This window comes from Mustela lutreola, chromosome X, assembly GCF_030435805.1.
Source record: "Mustela lutreola isolate mMusLut2 chromosome X, mMusLut2.pri, whole genome shotgun sequence".
NCBI lineage: Eukaryota > Metazoa > Chordata > Mammalia > Carnivora > Mustelidae > Mustela > Mustela lutreola.
This window is the reverse complement of record NC_081308.1, coordinates 130987357-131004954: the sequence shown is the minus strand read 5'-3', so window position 1 is coordinate 131004954 and position 17598 is coordinate 130987357. Positions and strand designations below refer to the sequence as shown.

The 17598-nt window shown below is 51.3% G+C and overlaps 1 protein-coding gene across 8 annotated transcripts; it reads right to left on the bottom strand.

Annotated features, from left to right (window-relative positions):
• Positions 1–299: 299 nt before the first annotated feature.
• ZNF275 (zinc finger protein 275) lies at positions 300–16975 on the bottom strand. Of its 8 annotated transcripts, none has more exons than XR_009349876.1 (5): positions 16829–16975; positions 7757–7850; positions 7219–7362; positions 6702–6792; positions 300–1025 (listed from the first exon to the last, which is right to left on the bottom strand). XR_009349876.1 is itself a non-coding variant. In XM_059157353.1 (5 exons), the coding sequence occupies exon 5, from the start codon at positions 6381–6383 to the stop codon at positions 5256–5258; it is 1128 nt and encodes a 375-aa protein (XP_059013336.1). In that variant the 5' UTR covers positions 6384–6570; positions 6702–6792; positions 7219–7362; positions 7757–7850; positions 16829–16975; the 3' UTR covers positions 5187–5255. The 8 variants fall into 8 exon arrangements, 7 of the variants coding, with proteins under 7 accessions (XP_059013336.1, XP_059013338.1, XP_059013333.1 ...); XM_059157353.1 differs by lacking the exon at positions 300–1025 and adding an exon at positions 5187–6570; XM_059157355.1 differs by lacking the exon at positions 300–1025 and adding an exon at positions 5187–6538.
• Positions 16976–17598: the final 623 nt, after the last annotated feature.

Genomic DNA, 17598 nt, shown 5'->3' with positions numbered 1-17598 from the left:
CAGGATCCAGGCTGGTTCTGCTCCCACCTGGAATTCAGACTTGGGGGAGAGCCCTAGCCAGGGTGGGAGAAGGTACTTGGCTGAAGGACAGGACTCTTTTGCCAAGGGGCAGCTCAAATTTCCAGGGAAGCCAGCCCTCTCTCATCAGGGCACCTCCTGTCCCCTCCAGGCATCTGGTAAGGGGATTGGGGTGGGCACAAGGTAACACCAGGAGGGGGCAAGAACTTCAGAGCCTGGAGAAAGGAGCAAGGGAAGAGCTGTTAACCCAAATTCTGACAAAATAAGTCAAGGAACACCAATGCCATTTAACATATATTTATTGAAATCTACTCGATGCAAGGCACTGTGCTAGATCTGGTAGGGGAATAGACATGAAGGGTCACCCCTGTCTTATAAGAGCTCACAATCTAACGGGCAGGGGGGCAGGGGGGGAGGGCGAAGCTCTAGTGCAAGGCTGATTATAGTAAGTGCCATAAAACAGACAAGTTAGGAGACCAGGGAGGAGGGAGAGCAGAGCGCGAACAACCGAAATGTGGACTGGGGCAGATGCGGCTCCCATTCTTAGATACGCAAAGAACACTGAAGGCCAAGTTAAAAGAGACCATTTTTAGTTTTGAAGGTAAACACCTAAACTGATACAATGAGAAGTACAGAATGTAAGTATACTAGTAATAGAGAAATTCTCAAATCCCCGATCTGACAGGTTCTCCATAAGTTGACTTAAACTCATTTCATGGGACAAATAGGGGATCCTGTATGGATGCCTGGACAGAAAGGCATTGGTCAAACTCACTGAGACCAAAAGGCATAGATTTTTACCCATCTGAGTGAACAGAAGACAGTACCACATTTAAACGGGTGTTGACGACAGTCAGGTGGGACTTGGGCCAGGAACTCGAGCCGGTAGAACAGGAGGAAAACCAGCCACGTGATTCTTAGGAAGCAGCCAAGTGGTAAAAGGCAACTGACTCTTGATGGATGACAGAAAGCAGAGACCCACTCAAGCTGGCTCAGGTCAAGGGAGCCTAGGGTGGAGACACAAACGAACTGATGGGGGCAGCTGCCAGAAATCCAAGTACATGTGGCCAGACTCCTGTGGGGTGCTGGAGTGGAAGCAGCTCTGGAGTGCTTGGCAGGAGCCCACAGATCTTCAAGCTGATGCCACCCATGGGGTCAACTCCTCTAAATACCGTGTGGCTCCCACTTTCTTCCAACACCAACTAGGAACTTCTCTCTCATTTCTCTTGTTTGCACTTCACAGACAGAGAACCTGAAAGGCCCAGCCTGTCGCCTCCAGACAGCTCTGATGACTGGTTGCTGCCCTGAGTCAAGTGTTTGGTTCTGGTTCAATGAATGTGGCCTGGGGTGCAGGGTGAGGGTCCCAGGGCATGTGACAAGGCTGAAGCCCCGGGCCCATGGAATACCAGCACTGTGACTGTGTGGGGCTCGCTCTGGAAATGCAGAAGTGGGTGTGACACAACTAATCAACACAGTTCATCTTAATAAGCAGCAAAAATGGTAAACAACAACTTTCATTTAAAAATTTCAGCAAGTATTCAAAACTTTAATAAAAGCAATGGAAAGTTTCTCTCAGAATATAAGAAAAGGTTAGATCTCCAATGAGAGTCAGCGTTCTATGTAACCCAACTGCTCTTCATTTCCCTTGCAAAAGGGATGTGTGTGATTAGAAAGAAAAAACGAAATGAGGTAGATACACAAATGCATAGACGAGCACACACTATAGGAAGCTTGATCACATCTTGCATATGACAGCGCAGTACACCTACGGAATCCAAGGAAATCCACCCCCGAGTCAATAGAGGCAAAAACGGAGCTGGGCGACACTACAGGACACACGTTAAAGCCACAGACTGCTTGTGCTGGAGAGAGCACGGACGTCATCCGCAAACACAGTGACAGAAAAGATGCGGTATTTAGTGTTAACTCTAGGAGAGGGTCTGTTTCAGAGAAAATGCGAGAACTGAGAATGGAAGAAGTCAGGAGGGTGTGACGGGATGCCAGGGCGTCGCGGCCCGGAGGGGGAGGAACGGAGCAGTGGCGACAACGCGGGGCTCTGAGCTACCAACACTGTATCTGGATCCTTCAGAGACGCTGACGCATGGCTAGCGAACGAGCAAGAGGTGGCCGAGCACTTCCAGCGGAGGTTGCCCGACTTGCCCCCTGTGAATGTCAAGTTCCTTACCGGATGACAGTTGTGTCGACCATGTCCTGACAGCTTGCAAAGAGCAAATGGATGCAGAAGGAAGCAGTGATTTCAGACACAGTTCCACAACTGTGAGAGCTGAGGCCACAGAGCACGAGGCGCAGCTGTGTAACAAGTGCCTGGGGGGTCAGGACGGAGACGTCACAGAGAGCCACTGTTGTGGCCTGGGGGCCGTTCCAGACGACCTTCTGGTTAAGGTCACAGGGGTCACAGGGGACCCCACTTTCCAGGATGGGGGCCCGAGAAGCCCCTCCAGGTGTGCTTGTTGGGAAGCTCGGTCTTGGCGGGCCCATCGGGAAGCACTGACCTCCTCTCTGGGCCTGCTAGTGGCTCCCCCCGCCTAGGCCCAGCTGTTGGCAAGTCACACCACAGCCCCGGTGTGGCTGGCTTCTACCTGCAGGGTCTGCAGGTCACTGGAGGACAGGTTTCTGGCCAGCCCTTACTGCTGTTCCTCCTGGGGGAGGCTGTTGCAAGTAACAGCCCAGCCCCAGGATGACCAGCTTCCCTTTCTATGCCACATGGGCCGACAGAAGGGCACCGTCGCCCTCTGAACCCTTGTTTTATTGCCCTTCCTGGGCAGGGCCGCTGAGAGTCACAGCCCGGGCCTGTGGCGCTAGCTTCTGTCATCACGATGCACAGGGCATCAGAGGGGCATGGCTCTTCTCTGAGCCTCTGCTCCGAGCTCCTCTTAGCTGTAGCCGCAGGAGGTTAACATCGGAACATGTGGGTGAATTTCCCCCTAGTCGCCCAAAGCAAAAGCCACCAGACCGACCTTTTTCTAGTTGCAGAGTCACTCCTTGGGAGGAGTCAAGGAAGTCAAGGGAGTCTTCTCATGTTTGAGGAGATGTGTCTTGTGTGGCTCTCCTGCTCAGGCAGTGAATCCATGCCAGGCATGGCCAAAGCTCCCAGGAGCTTGACGGACAGCCAGCTGCAGCCAAGACCACATCTGGACTAGCCCATTGATCTAGTTGAGGCCCAGGCCTGCTGCTGACAGGCCGGGCTATACTGAGGAACAGTCAGAATGTTCTGGCCAATCCGAGATGGAAGTTTCTCTTGCGTGTCTGTGTGGCCAGGCTGGATAGTCAAGTCCCACTCACAGAGACGCACCGAGTCTGCATCTTGGATGAGGAGAGAGCCTGCTTCTCTGGCCCCTTCCCATCCAGCCTGCCCACCTGGCGCATCCACCTTCTGGTGGGGCAGGGCTTTCAACTTTTCCTTTGTAATCAGAATTCCAGAAGAAAACATCATCATATCAAAGTACTGAAGCAACGGAAGTTACGGCTTAACGGACGACGGTGAGTGCTCGGGTTCGTAAAACCTAAAACTCGCAGGACCAAAGTGTAATAAAACTGCTACCAAGAGCAAAGCAATCAAAATGGAAAAGAGATCCTCACAATCGCTCTAGAACGAACAGCTGTATAAAGTCAATATATCCAAAGGTAACTTGATAACTGGTCAAAGGAGATGAACGTACAATCTGCATGCAAGAAAACAGGAACACGATTTAAGTCACCACACAAGAGAAAGAAAATGCGACTAGGAGTCATGAGGCCTGGGTCCATCCCCAGTTCTGGTACTAATGAGCCATAGAATGCCAGCGGTAATTATGGCGATGTCAGCAGATGACCTTCACTGAGTGTGCACCTTCGGACCAGGCGTGTGGCGTCACGGTTCTCATGATAACCTTAGGAGGTAGTCCTGTGATCACCCCTGTTTTACAGAGCCCAGAACGGAGGGCTGGCTGCATGGGGAGAGAGGCTATCACTCCTGAAAGAGGCATCATCTTATACTTGAGTCCTTGAGACGCCCCTGTTATGGGCGTGCTCTCTTAGCTACTTGAGAGCTTGAACAGAATAGTGCTGCTGGAGGACAAGACCTATTAACCCGAAACGGATCCCAGCTGATGCTAGTTTTAGATGCATGGGGAAGTCACCAGAATGATGTGGTTGAAGAAAAATGGACGCAAAAGCAATGGGACCCAGATTCAGTACTTGTTCCTGGGAGAATGACCTCGCAATGACAAGTTCTAGATGCTTCCAAGAAGTCTTTTAAAAGTCATTTGAAAAAGCTGAACCCGTTAAGTGGTGATGCTGTAGAGCTATAGGACAAATCGAGGGAAAAAAAAAAGAAGCAGAACAAAACGTCCACAAATGTCGTAATTGAATGAGAACATGTATTTATGGCTTGGGAGGCGGTTTCTAGTGAGAGCCTCGTGCAGGGATTGTCACAGTGCTGCATGGTGTACAGCTTAGACGCACGGAAGCCGTGGGAGATGCTTCCAAACTGTTGGATGACTGGAAAGGGGCGACGAGGTTGGTGAAGATGGTGAGGTCAGAGATGCATGTGAGGATTTAGAATAAAATGATCTTGCGTAGTGGTGTGAGGGAAAAAAGGAGCATTCTCTAAATTAATATATTATTCTATGTAGTATGTGATTTACAGTATGTATGTATAGCTGAATTAATAAATTAAATATTATAAGACATCTGAGTGTTCTATCTACATCCCTAAAAATTTATAAATTCAAGTAGGCCAAACAACTCTGGGGCGCTGTCTTGTCTTCAGGAAAGCGGGGGTCATGTTATGTTGAGGCCGTCGAGGACTAGCTCTGTGCCTTGCTCTGGGGGCAAGGCGGAGCAGCCCGGCGTAGGGGACCTACAAGTCCCCCTCGGGCGAAACCTGCACGTCGCTCTTCTCTCCTTCTCAGTTCCGAGGCCCGTGGATTCCTTGAAGGTACTTGATGCCAGTCATACTAGTCCAAATAAATTAGAATGTCCTAGAAGCTACTCTCGATAGGCAAGATGGGAAACGTGTACACTTAGAAATTGCTGGTGACAGTATAAATTGGATCCGACCTTTCTGACGAGAAAATAGATAAGCGCTACAAAAGTGTTCATCTCCTTTGACTCCGCCCTCCCCGTCCTGGGGACTGGGCCCCACGCGCCGCCACCGCTGCCGCCGCCACCGCTGCCGCCGCCCCCGCCCGCCGAGGGGGGGGCTCGGGGCTGGGGGTGGGGGTGGGGGCGCCCCTCTAGTCGCGGTGGCTCGGCTGGTGCTTCTGCAGCGCCGACCGCCTCTTGAACACACGGCCACACTCGCCACACTCGCAGCGCCGCGCTCCGCTGTGGGTCCTGCGGTGGCGACTCAGGCCCGAGCTCCGGCGGAAGGCCTTGCCGCACTTGTCGCACTCGTACGGCTTGAGTCCGCTGTGGATGCGCCGGTGCTTGATGAGGTCGGACGGGCCGCGGAAGGCCTTGCCGCAGTCGCCGCAGCCGTACGGCCGCTCGCCCGTGTGGATGCGCTGGTGCTCCAGCAGGCTGGAGCTCTGGCGGAAGGCCTTGCCGCACTGGCCGCACTCGTATGGCTTCTCACCGGTGTGGATTCTCCGGTGCTTGGTGAGCTCCGAGCTCCTCCGGAAGAGCTTGCCGCAGTGCGGGCAGCCGTACGGCTTGGCGCCGCTGTGGATGCGCTGGTGCTCCGCCAGGCCGTTGACGCCGCGGAACGACTTGCCGCAGTCGTCGCAGTCGAAGGGCAGGTGGCCCGTGTGCGCGCGCTGGTGCTTGAGCAGCTCCTGGCGATCCAGGAAGTCGCGGCCGCACGCCTTGCAGGCGAACGGCTTCTCGGCCGTGTGCAGCTTCTGGTGGCGGAACAGGTGCGTGCTCACCTTGAACGAGCGGCCGCACTCGGCGCAGGCGAACGGCTTCTCGCGGCTGTGCACGCGCAGGTGCTGGCTGAGGCCCGCGTTCTTCTTGAACCGCTTCCCACATTCCTCGCACTCGAAGGGCTTCGCCTCCCTCTCCGCCGGCTCCCGGTGCTCGGCGGCCTCTTCCAAGGCGCGGCTGGGGCCTGGCTGGGGCTCGGCAGCCACGTGGCTCTTGCGGTGCTCGTTAAACTCGGAGACCCCCCGGAAGACCCGCCCGCAGTCGCCGCACTCCCAGCCCTTCTCCTCGCTGTGGATCCTCTGGTGCTGCACCAGGAGGACCTTGAGCCGAAAGGCGTCCCCACACTCCTTACAGGAGAAGTGATGCTCCATAGGCAGGTCCTGAGGGCTGCCCCCCTGACCCCCCGCGTCCCTGTTCTGCTTGACCTCGGGGCTGGGCTCGCCGGCCTGCGGGGAGCTGCTGGAGGCCATCTCCTGCGGCTGCGCTTCTTCACCCATCGCCCACCGCTCACGGGCCCAGACGCCTCCTGAGAGGAGAAGGAGGAGGTTACTCTCCTTTGTCGGCCATCCCGTTCCTGCGGAGGCGGCTGCTGACCGCAGGGCCTGGGGCGGCTGCGGCACGACGGCTGCGCGCGTCCAACCAGAAGCCGGGACTGCGGATGACAGGGGCAGCAAGGCCTCACCGCTGCAACGAAGTGACCGAGGACATCTCCCCTTCGTGCTGGAGAAGCAGCCACACCCCCTCCCCAGAGTCTCAGCCGGGTCCCCCCCCTCCACCGCCAAATTTTTCACTTTTCAGGTTTCTTTCTCACTCACCAGAACACTACTTTGCTCAGTTTGCACTAAGGGATGGGGCCGATATCAGCGTCAGGGGCCGGACACCAGGGAGGATTCAGAACAGGAACTCCTGCGCGTGGAAAAGGAAAAACGGTTTGGCTGGCGGCCGGAGATGCCATCAGAACACAGCCAGAGTGCGGCAGGGCCTTCAAAGATGAAACCCTTTCAAGCCACAAAGTAGAGCTTGGTTGTGCCCTCCGGCAAGCCACGCATCCATTCCCGATGCCTTCCCCGAGGGCTGGCTCCCTCCAGGCAACGCAGAGGCAGACCCTGGGCCCATCGGATGGAGCGCCAGCTGGCCATCCCAAAGAGCAGATCCTCCCGTTCTCCCGATTCACACTCCTTGGTGGGAACCTGGTCCTGTGCTACAACTCCCAAGCCTGACCCGCAGCGGACTCCTGTCTTAGCAACCCTCCCACCTCACATGTGCAGCCCCTGAGACAGCAGAGGCGCACCCGGCTGTGGGGAAGCTGGCGCAAGGGCTGGGACATCTTACCCCCAGAGGTCGTGTTCCTCTAATGTGCCAGCGTCCTCTGCTCGGCGTCCGGCCTGGGCCACGTCGTCAAATGTCACTGAATCCTGAAAGAACTCCCGGGATAAGTAGTCCTTTTGTCCATTCTAGAATGAGGTGGGAGCAGTGCTAGTAACAGCATGGGATAAGAGGTGAGGGTCTGGAGTGGGTGTGCATCACTAGCACAGAAATCTAACACAAGCCTTGGGAAGTCCTGGAAAGAGAATCTGACCAAGCATCAGAAACCTGGGCCATGGCCCGGGCCTCCCACTGTCTTCCCAAGGGACTTGGGTTCAATCACTTTCCTGGACTGAAATGTGGCTCCCCCACCAGCATAATGGGAATTACAACCCCAGCAGGCATCCGTTTCTGGGTAGACTCAGGCAGAAAGCAAAGGGAGGAAAGGCAGAAGGTGGAGTTCAGGTCCTGTAGTGTGTCATGCTGGGAAAAGAGGTAGAGGCCACAGCCAAAACCAGGGAGCAGTGACAGATTCCTAAGGCAGGCAGAGGGAAGCACAGCTCACCTGGGCCTCAAGCGTCTCAGGAAGGCCTGCCAGAACCTGGTTTCCTGGGCTCCATCCTGGGGGAGGGCAAGGCCCGGGGAGGGGGCAGGCAAAGCTAAGAAAAGTGAGAAGAGCCATGAGTGACAGCGGCCCTGCTTTTGGGTCCCCCAGGACAAGACTAGTGATTTCCTTTCCCCTGGTTTTATATCTCATTCAGTCTTCTCTTGCACAGGAGCTGAGTGACAAGCCAGAGCACACAACTGCGAACACTGGGGGACACAGACGGCAAAGAGTTAATACAGGCAGGCTAGATGGAGCCCAGACAAGACAAATGAATGTTAGCCCAGGAACAGCCCGGAGAAGACAGACACACATGGAGAGCCAACGGTAGCGAGACGGGCTCTCTGGGACAGGCCGGCCACAGGCCTCCTCGCAGCCAGCCTCAGAGAGGTCAGTGCTCACACTGCATCAGAAGGAAGTGTCCCCAAAGCAACATCAGAAGAAGACCTAAGTGAGAAGATAGATGAGATCTTCCCCACTTTGGAAGGGCAACAAGAAAGACTGGGCCACTGGAGCGAAGAGAGGCAGCGGAAGAGTGGGATCCTGGTTTCACTGGCCAGAAGCAAGGCCTTTTAAAGGCCTTACCCCACACAACGCAAACGATGAAGTCAGTGCCCGTGAAGCAGACACAGACAAGAAGGTTTCTGAGAAATGTCTGACCAAATGGAAAGGTGAACAAAACAACTAGAAAAAGAAGCCTCAAAGAAAAGATCTTCAAACACCACGTTGCTAAACAAAAGATCTGAATGATATGTTCAGATTTACCTTTTTCTTCCAGATTGCAAAATATGCAAAATGTTGTGATTATATTACCACAAACGTGTGTGTATCAGAGGCCTCCTACTTCAGCCAATACAAACAGGAACACAGCTTCTGTTCTGATGTCCGGTCAATTCTACTCAATTCACAAGTAAATGAGAAGAAGCCATTTTTTTACACTAGCTCAAGGAGTAGAAGGCCCAGACATTCCAGAAACACTTTTATGTAAAATCGGGTATTATATTGAGAGGGACGGACAGACACTTCTACTTCTGGCCAGGATATTGGAACAAAGAACAATGTCCTGCTGTAAACAAGTATCAAACTGGACAGAAGCAATTTGAAACAAGTTTTCAGATACTGGGCAGCAGGAAGTGCAGGATCATCATCCCGAGAGAAGAGAAACAACCGCGATGAGCCGTCTCATTGCCCTGGCCCTGCCTGGAGGCCATGTCCAGACTGAGCGTGCAGGGAAGGGGGCCTCTGATAGAGCTTGGTGGCTTCATCAAGACACAGACTAGCATTCATGATAGCTGATGCAGCTAGAAGTTGCAGAGAAGAGTGCCAGAAAGGAGGGAGCGAGGCAGAAAAAAGGAGCTCCAAAAAATCAGCACAGTGCTCCCCTTGGGTCTTTCCTAACTCCCAAGCCATGGTCCATAATAAAACTCCCAAAGACTAGGAAAGGAAGGGCCCGGAGGCTTTAAGCTGAACAATTCCCAACCAGTCAGAGTAGAGTCCTCAGTGATGCCTGGGACCATTCAGTAGAGAATCAGAGGGGCTGTGCCTCAGTAGTAGCACTGACCGTCTCCTGGAGCCACAGCTACCCTGAACGTGCCCTAGAAAAGCTTAAGGCCTTGATGTGATGAAGCTGTTCCACAAATAACTACGCCCTCAAAGGAAGTCCAACCCTCTTCAAAGTGAAGTAACAGACTCTAGCCGCTCAGCAATATCATCTGGAACGCCAAGAAGCAGGAAAATCAGGTCAACGGACGTAACTCAAAAGTGATGACTGGCAGAACTTACAGACAAGGACAACAGCTAGTTTAACTCTGTACAAGACTGAGAGAAGAACAGAAACACAATGGAAAAAAATGAACAATATAAACAAGATACAAATGGGGCTTCTGGAGGTGAAAACTGTAACAGTTAAAATGAAAATTTCATTCGATGTGATTAGCAGCAGATTAGACAATGACCTCTGTCCCCCCAAAAAGATTAAAAAACTCGAGGATACAGCAACAGAAACTACCCCAAATGAAGATCAAAATGAAAAGAAAAAAGATATTTAAAAAACAGCGTCAGTGACCTGGATATAACAGAAAATCACCTAACACATATGAAACTGGAATCTGAAAAGAAGAGGAAAAGGGGAGAGGATAAAAATGTAGTTGAAGAAATACAACTAATACAACAATACAATACAAATGCAACAATATCCTAATTTGATGAAAACTAGCTCCAAGAAGCCCAGCCAACCCCTATCAAGACTAAACAAACCAACAACAAAACCAAAAAGCCACATGTGCACACCAAAACACGTCAAAATAAAATTGCTGAACACTAGTGATAAAGAGAAAATCCTACAGCAGCAGGGTGTGTGTGTGGGGGGTCATGTTCTATAGAGAAGCTCAACGATAAGAGTAACTGTGGACTTCTTATCAGAAAATGTGCAAGCTCCAAACAACTAAATGACATTTTTAAAGTGCTAAAGGGAAAAAACCCCGTCCACCTACAATTCTATATTCAGGGGAAATACCCTTCAAAAATGAGGGCAATATAAAAACTTTTTTCAGACAAAAAGAATTGGTCACCAGCAGACCTGTACTATGAGACACATTAAAGAAAGTTCTTCAGGTGAAGGAAAATGATACCAGATGGAAACTTGGATCAACACAAAGGAATGAAGAACATCAGAAATGTAAAAACACTTTTACCCCCTTTATTTTTAAATCTTGTAAAAAATAACTGACCATTTAAAGCAAAAATAATAAGGTACTGTGGGATTTATACCATACATATAAGTAAAATGTATGATTTAGTGTTTTAGGAAGCCCTCCGAGACTCTGATACATGCTAATAAGCCAGGAGTGGAGATAAAATACAATTCTAAAAAATAATCCAAAAGAGTAAAGCAACAAAGGAAAAAGAACAGAGAGGATAAACAGAAACAAATAGCAAAATGGCGAACTTAAGTCCAACTACATGGATAACTAAGTTAGATGTAAATGGAGTAAACACTTCAGCTGAAAAGCAGGGATTACTAAACTACATTAAAAAAACAATACTCAGCTCTATGCCATCTGTAAGAAGCTTTAAATATAAAAACTTTGAATGTAAAGACATAGGTGAAAAGTAAAAGCATGGAAAACAATATACTATAGGACGAAACAATCCCACTGTCAAAAATAAGAGAAGGAGAGGGTGAATGATGAATGTGGCTCAGAGGGCTGGAGACCTTACTAAAGAGTCCTAGAACTCAGAGCAGGAAGAAAATGGAAGAGCTTAAACATAAAATCAACAAGTGGTAGAAAACAAGAAAAAAAGAAAAGAAAAGAAAAAGAAATAAAAATGAAAAAAAAAATCAACAGGTGGCTAAAATAGATGACACACAGATTACAAAAATGCAAATCCTTTAAAGAAGATGGAGACAGACAGTAACTGTTCACTAAAAAATCCAAAGAGAGTAGGGACGGAGAGAGAACAGCCAACTACATATTTGCAATTCAGGGGGAAAAAGGAGTAAACGGAGTGACTTGTTGCTGAACTAAGCACACCTCTACCGTAATGTGTGCCACACTGGGGTAGAGTCTGGATTTAGAAAGGTCTTCTGCTTTCTGTTCTAGTACCATGTGAATTTTTAGTAACCGAGCTGCATTTCTTTGGTAATCAGAAAAGAGTAATAATTTAAAAAGATTTGGGTAGACTTTAGATAAGACAGCCTTATGGGAATGTGTGGGCGGTCCCAGAAAGCTCAGAGATAGGAAGGACCATGGGGTTGGGACTTCCTGGGCTCCTCTCCGCAGGCTCTTGGTGCCATCACGGGTGTGAGCAGAAGGGCCTCCTTTAAGTCTCAACATCCACAGAAGCCCCAGCCCTGTCTTTAGCCCACTGCCCAGCACAGGTACTTCCCTGGTGTGAGTGACACCCCCGGTGCCCAGCAGCTATGCCCTCTGTGGCCCACTGTCAGCTGGGTAGGGCCCCTCTGAGCACTTGGGAATCTTCCTGGTGTACATCTGAGGTCTGGTTTGACTTTGGCTTCTGATACAAAACAAACTGGTCCTTACACATGAATCCTTACACAATTCATTACAAAAACTCACTTCCACTGATGTGGAGGTTTTGCTGCCATGTGGAACTGGCAGAACATCTCACACTTACCTTCTGAAAAACATGGCCCATTACAACCTTGTCTCACTGTCCTCAAGCCAGAGACCCGAGGCCTTAGCCCCTTACAAAGACACCAGCGCAGCCCACTTGGCCCAAATTCTGCACCCCACATCTCAGTCATTCTTTCCAGACACCCTGGCATTCATTCTGTCCCAACTATGCCAAGGTGATGCCCCTTCAGTGCTCTGAATGTGCCACAGGTAGTTCCTTCTAAGAATTCAGACCTCAATCAAGTGTCATCTCCTCAAAGTGTCTTCGCTCTTGAGCCCAATCACCGTTTACTCATAATACTTCTCACTACCTAACAATCATCCTCAAATGAAACTGTTTGTTTTTACCTGACTCCCCAGGAGAAAGGTCACCTCCCACAGGATACAGACCTTCTCTTTCCTGGCCCCGAATCCTCAGCATCTGCAGGAGCTCCTGGCATCAAGTGGACATGGGATAAGCCGTGGGGGGAGGGGAGTGTTAATGGGAGCAAACCTCTAGTTACAGAGCACCTTCTACGTGTTTGGTTCTGTGCTTCTCCCTTCTCATAATTTAATCACCGAGACCAATAATTCTCACGGCCTCCATTGCACACAGTAGTAAGTTATGGACTCAAGAGGTTAAGTAACTCGCCTAAGGTCCAGCTTCCAAGATTTAAGACTTTTCGAGCCACACCAAAGAAAGGCAACAGGCTCTTATTGAATGTCCTCAGAGCCTGATGGTTTATATGGACTCAGGCGACTGGCTTTAAATCATCCTATCGATATGCCACCACAGACCCTTGCTTGGCAATAGTCACACACATCACTCTCTCTCTCTCTCACTCGCACAAAGTTCTTCCAAGCCACCCATGTTTAATTGAGCATGTGCTCCTTAAGTGTTCTATTTAATTGAGCAGATCCTATCAAAGTGTTTTCACCTAATTGGAATGATTAACTGTTGAAATCCTGCAGCCACAACCCCCATGTGAATTATTAATTATGCTTTCCCGTGTAGCAACAGGAATGGCCCTTCCCATAGCAGGCTTGCCCAGGAGACGTAACCTGCAAGAACTTCAGGTCAGCACATGTACTCCTAGTGCGCACGGACGTACAGTGGTCATCAAGAAAGTGCTCACAAAAACAGATGGAGCCCCACTTTCACCAAAGTAGCTAAATTCTGTATGATGAAATACATGTTAACCCTCACTGCAGTTAACAGTAAAATTATCACCAATCCTGAAGATCATGTGATTGCTCAGAAGCCATGCTATAGGGCTGCTGTACTTTGAAATGGTGGAACGAACCTGGAAAAGATGCTGGATGCTGTGACAAAAATGACAAGTACAGATGTCTACTGCCTTCCGAAAGTGGAGCTGCAGGGTCAAGGTCAAAGCAATTCCAGGAAGAATATGAAAACCACAGGAATGCACCTGATGGGTACAGAGGATGCTGCAGACCTTGACTGGAAGGCGCTTTCATTCACCCAAATCTCATAAGGTGCGCACCTACACCCACCTGGGAAACGGCAGTCAGGAGAAAGAGTATGGGAAAACAAATCTCTGCCTCTTAATAGAATGACATTAGGCTCCTTCTTTCTGTTAGGCTCTGAAGTGTAGTCTAAGGCCTATCCACTCCCGGAGAGCGAGGCCCCCTGCCAACGGTGGACCACAGACCCCACCCCAGACCGAGTGAAGTGCCACGGACACCGTGGCTGTTCGATGAATACTGGGAGACCCTCTGGATGCGGACCCCCTGCCTGACAACCCGAAAAATCATGCATTCTACAACATGAGAGCTCAGGGGAGTGCAGAAATAATCCTGCCCATGTGCTTTAGATGGCAACGTAAATTTTAATCTACTTACTTAAATCAAATTTTCTGTATAGAATCAGAAACATTAAGAGAACTGAAATAACCATTCCACTTTGATATGAAAGAACAGAAATTAAGAGCTGAATTTAATGGAGACAAAAAAACCAACCCATGTCAAAAAAAAGTAGTGAATAATTAAGTGTCTTTTGGTTGCGTTGGAGCTCAGAATCCCTCCTCAGAATGTGCTAGTGAAGTCTGCATCTGAGTGGGCAGATCCCCCTGCCCCATTAGTGGGGCAGGGGAGCAGCAGCAAGACCACCCAAACTAGATCTATCTAGCAGCTTCCAGAAACTTCTAAGGGATGCCAGAAATACCTGGACTCCCTGGAACATCTAAATAAGGACCTGTAGCAGAATGTCCTCAGGCCCTGGAAGACATTAGGTAGCTCATGGTGTTCAGTTCAGTTCTGGGCCAGAGCAAAAATGCCCTGGAGCGTGTCTTTATAGGCCAGACCAAGAGACCTTACTCTCCAGCACCTAATTCAGATGGGTGCCTGTGGCTTTCTGTCCCGTGCAAACAATCACCTAGATTCCCAGTTCTCCTCACCAGGTGACTGTCCTCCTTTGAGTCCTGCTGCTTAGACTGAGCACTGTGTCTGGGCAAAGACGGTTCAGCGATGCTGACATACATGAAAATACAAGCGTGTCCAGAAAGGAAAGGATATTTCCCACCATCTTGCATCCTCACCCGTGGGGCCTTCTGACAGCATGGCCAGCTTTAAGGCCAGCAGACATGGTCTTTCAACTTCCAGACTTACCAAAAGAGACACGCAAGGATGGCTCACTGTGTCTCAGGCCGATTCTGAGTTGTAAAGTCAGGCGGGTAGGGTCCCACCTGTTGGGACTGAAATAATTCAGGGGGACAGAAGCAGACTTGGGGGCACCTTCCAGGAACATGTCTCTTTGGGTCATGTGTGCTTGACCGAAGGACGGGCGGGTGGACAACACACACTGCCAAAAATTCCAATCCAACCCAGCCAGGCAAGGCCAGGATGCTGACCCAAGCCTCTGGGCTGGAGCTGACGTTGGCCTTCATGTGCTCTCAGCGTGTCTCACCAGGAAATGGCCACCAAGGCCTTAAAGGGAGAGGGCCAAACCTGTATTTTGCAACTGTGCTGCTGCCAAAAGTGGCAGAATCCTAAAGGGCCAAGGAAGGGTGTTTCACCAGGAAAGTCTGTTTCTCTTGGGATGTTTGTGTCTGTGTGTGTCTTTTTCCATGTGCGTGGGTGGGAGGCATCTGTCTCCATCTTCCCCAGTTCTTCTCTCTTACTTCACTTGGGCACCTGTCCCTCTCTGTTTAGGTTTCCGTTTTCTTTCCCTTCTATAAAAAGCCAGAAGGTAGACCAGAAGGGAATTTTGTAGTGTTTGTTGTACTTAACTGAGAAAAGGTTTATGCTCCTCCTTTCCCAAGAAGGCGCATGGCATCTTACTAAAAACCAACTTAAATTATAAGTATAGGTTCATTTAGGTTACAATGCCCTGGATATGGGATGGGCTCTACAGATATGAGGGGCTGCTCATTTGGGGAGCCCAGGCAGGTTAGGATCCAGGCTGGATCAGTGTGCTACAATCCTGGCTTGGGGTTTGCTAAGAGCTCAAGGGGCAGAGTAGGAGGTGTGGGTGGGGCCAAGGAATCTGCATTTGCAACCAGCACTTTGAGGACTGGAATGCAGACCTGTGCCTTGTCAGTACTGGGTCCATCTAGAATATGGAGACTTCTTCACCACCAGCCCTCGGCAGACAGGATTCAGGCCTGTGACCTTCCAGTGTGGGATCCCACTGTGCTGACTGTCAGACTTCTGGGAAGAGAATTCACACTTTCTAGTGATTTTTCCAAGGGGTCTCTCACCCAAAGAAGGCTGCAAGTCACTGTTCAGTAGGGTTCTAAACACAGATACAGGGACATTTTTGGGGGAATGGACTGGACTGTACCAGGTACTGTGCAAGCTGCTTCTACTTAAAGGCTCAATGGGGGAGGGAGGATGGGGAATGGGGTGAGGCAGCATTAGTACCCAGAGGGGGTGCTGTTCTGGCAATCTCGTCTGAAATCCTTTGGTAAGGGAAAAATGTCGGGTCTGAGGTTTAAGAGAAAATATTTCACTGACCAAGGAGACTAGGGGGTGCTGGCAGCCAGGCTAGGCCAACGCTGGCTGGAGGGCGTCAGTTGGAACAGGGTGGGACCTCTGGGAAGAGGGCCAGGATTGGGGGGGGGGGGGTTGTTTGAAAGGGACCATGGGCTTTGGGCGGCAGGCAAGTGTGTGTCTGTGGGGGTAGCATGGAAAAAGACATGTAATTAATCACCCAAATATAGACTAGAGGCAGCAAAGGAGTGTAAGGGGGAGGCACAGGAGCAGGAGATGGTGGCCCCCAGAAGGGCGACAGAAAAAGCCCTGTTCAGACCTAGAGCCTTGAGCTCATCTTCACCCAGCAAGCGCTGCCCCCTTGTGCTCCCTCACAGCTCTTGGGCTCTGGGCTGTCCATCCTTCCCTCCCCACCAACCTGAGGCTCAACCTGTATCCAGAAGGAAAGGAGGGACCCCATGCGCAGGAAGCGTCCCCAGCTCATCCACCCAGCGGTTCTGACTGCGGCTCGGCCCTTCCTCCAGAGTGGGGGAAAAGCCCTTTAACCTTTCCAACGCCCCTTCTCCCTCAGCCTCCGTTGCTCTCGGGGCTGGGGTCCTCTCCTTCCCAGAATGACCAGTTCCCAGCGTCTCCCCCAAGGCAGCGTAGGCCTCTGCACATCCGCGATTCCCTGACCGCCGCCCCCCGCCCGCCGCAAGAAGGCCTTCAGGCCTCCTCGTACCCGCCATCTGGGACTTGTCCTCCACTTTGGATGGCCTCCGGGCTGAGCAGCTTCCTGCGGGCCCAGAGACGCCCCCCCAGAACGCTTGGCCTCCAGCCACCGCACACTCTGCGGAACACTCACCCTAGCCCCGCGCACTCTCCCAGGCCGCCCTCCCTGCGCATCCTTCCGTGGTCCAAACGATCAGCCCAATCCCGCACACCCTCCCGCGCCCTCGGCACATCCTCCCGTGGCCCTCATGCTCACCCCGGCCCCGCGGCGGCCGATGCGCTGCCCTCGGCGGAGCGGCGGTGGAGCGGCGCTGGCGCGGCCCAGGCAGGCCCGGCGTGGCAGGAAACGCCACGGAGCCGCCAGCGCCCGCCTGAGCCCCAGCAGCCCCGCGGCGCGTTTCCGGAGCCGCGGGCGCCGCCGGGGGTAGTGGGGGAGCAAGGCCCCGCCCTGGCCCCGGCCCCGCCCGGCCAGCCAGCCCCAATTGGCCTGGAGAGGGGGCGGGGCGGGAAGGGGGCGGGGCTGAGGCCGGGGGGGGGGGTCAGGCGCGACCGCGGGGGATCTGCGCGTGCCGGCCAGAAGCCTAGCGGAGGGGGGCGGATTGGGATGAACCTACGAATGAATGAATGAATGAACAAACGAACGGATGAATGAATGAATGAGCGAATGAATCACTTAGCCCAGGAAGGAAGGAAGGAAGGAATGGAAAGAACTGCGCCCCCTCGGGCGCCTTCTGGACAGGGGTGAGGGTGGGGGATGGGAACAGAAAGCAAAGCAGAGCAAAGCCAGCTCTCACGGGAGGGGTCAAAGCTGCTATTAATATATATATATATATATATATATATATATATATAAATTATATATATAAATAATATATAAATAATAATATATAAATAAATATATATTTATTTATATAAATATATTATAAATGCTATTCCGAGCCCCTGCAGTAAGGATAGAGCTATGAGCAAAACCAGGGCGCATGGGGCGCGCGCATTTGGCGTCCAAAAGCTCCTGTGAGTGTGTGT

What these genes read in the sequence shown, in the direction of transcription:
- ZNF275 (XM_059157353.1), bottom strand. Translation starts at nt 6,383, where the DNA reads ATGGGTGAAGAAGCGCAGCCGCAGGAGATGGCCTCCAGCAGCTCCCCG.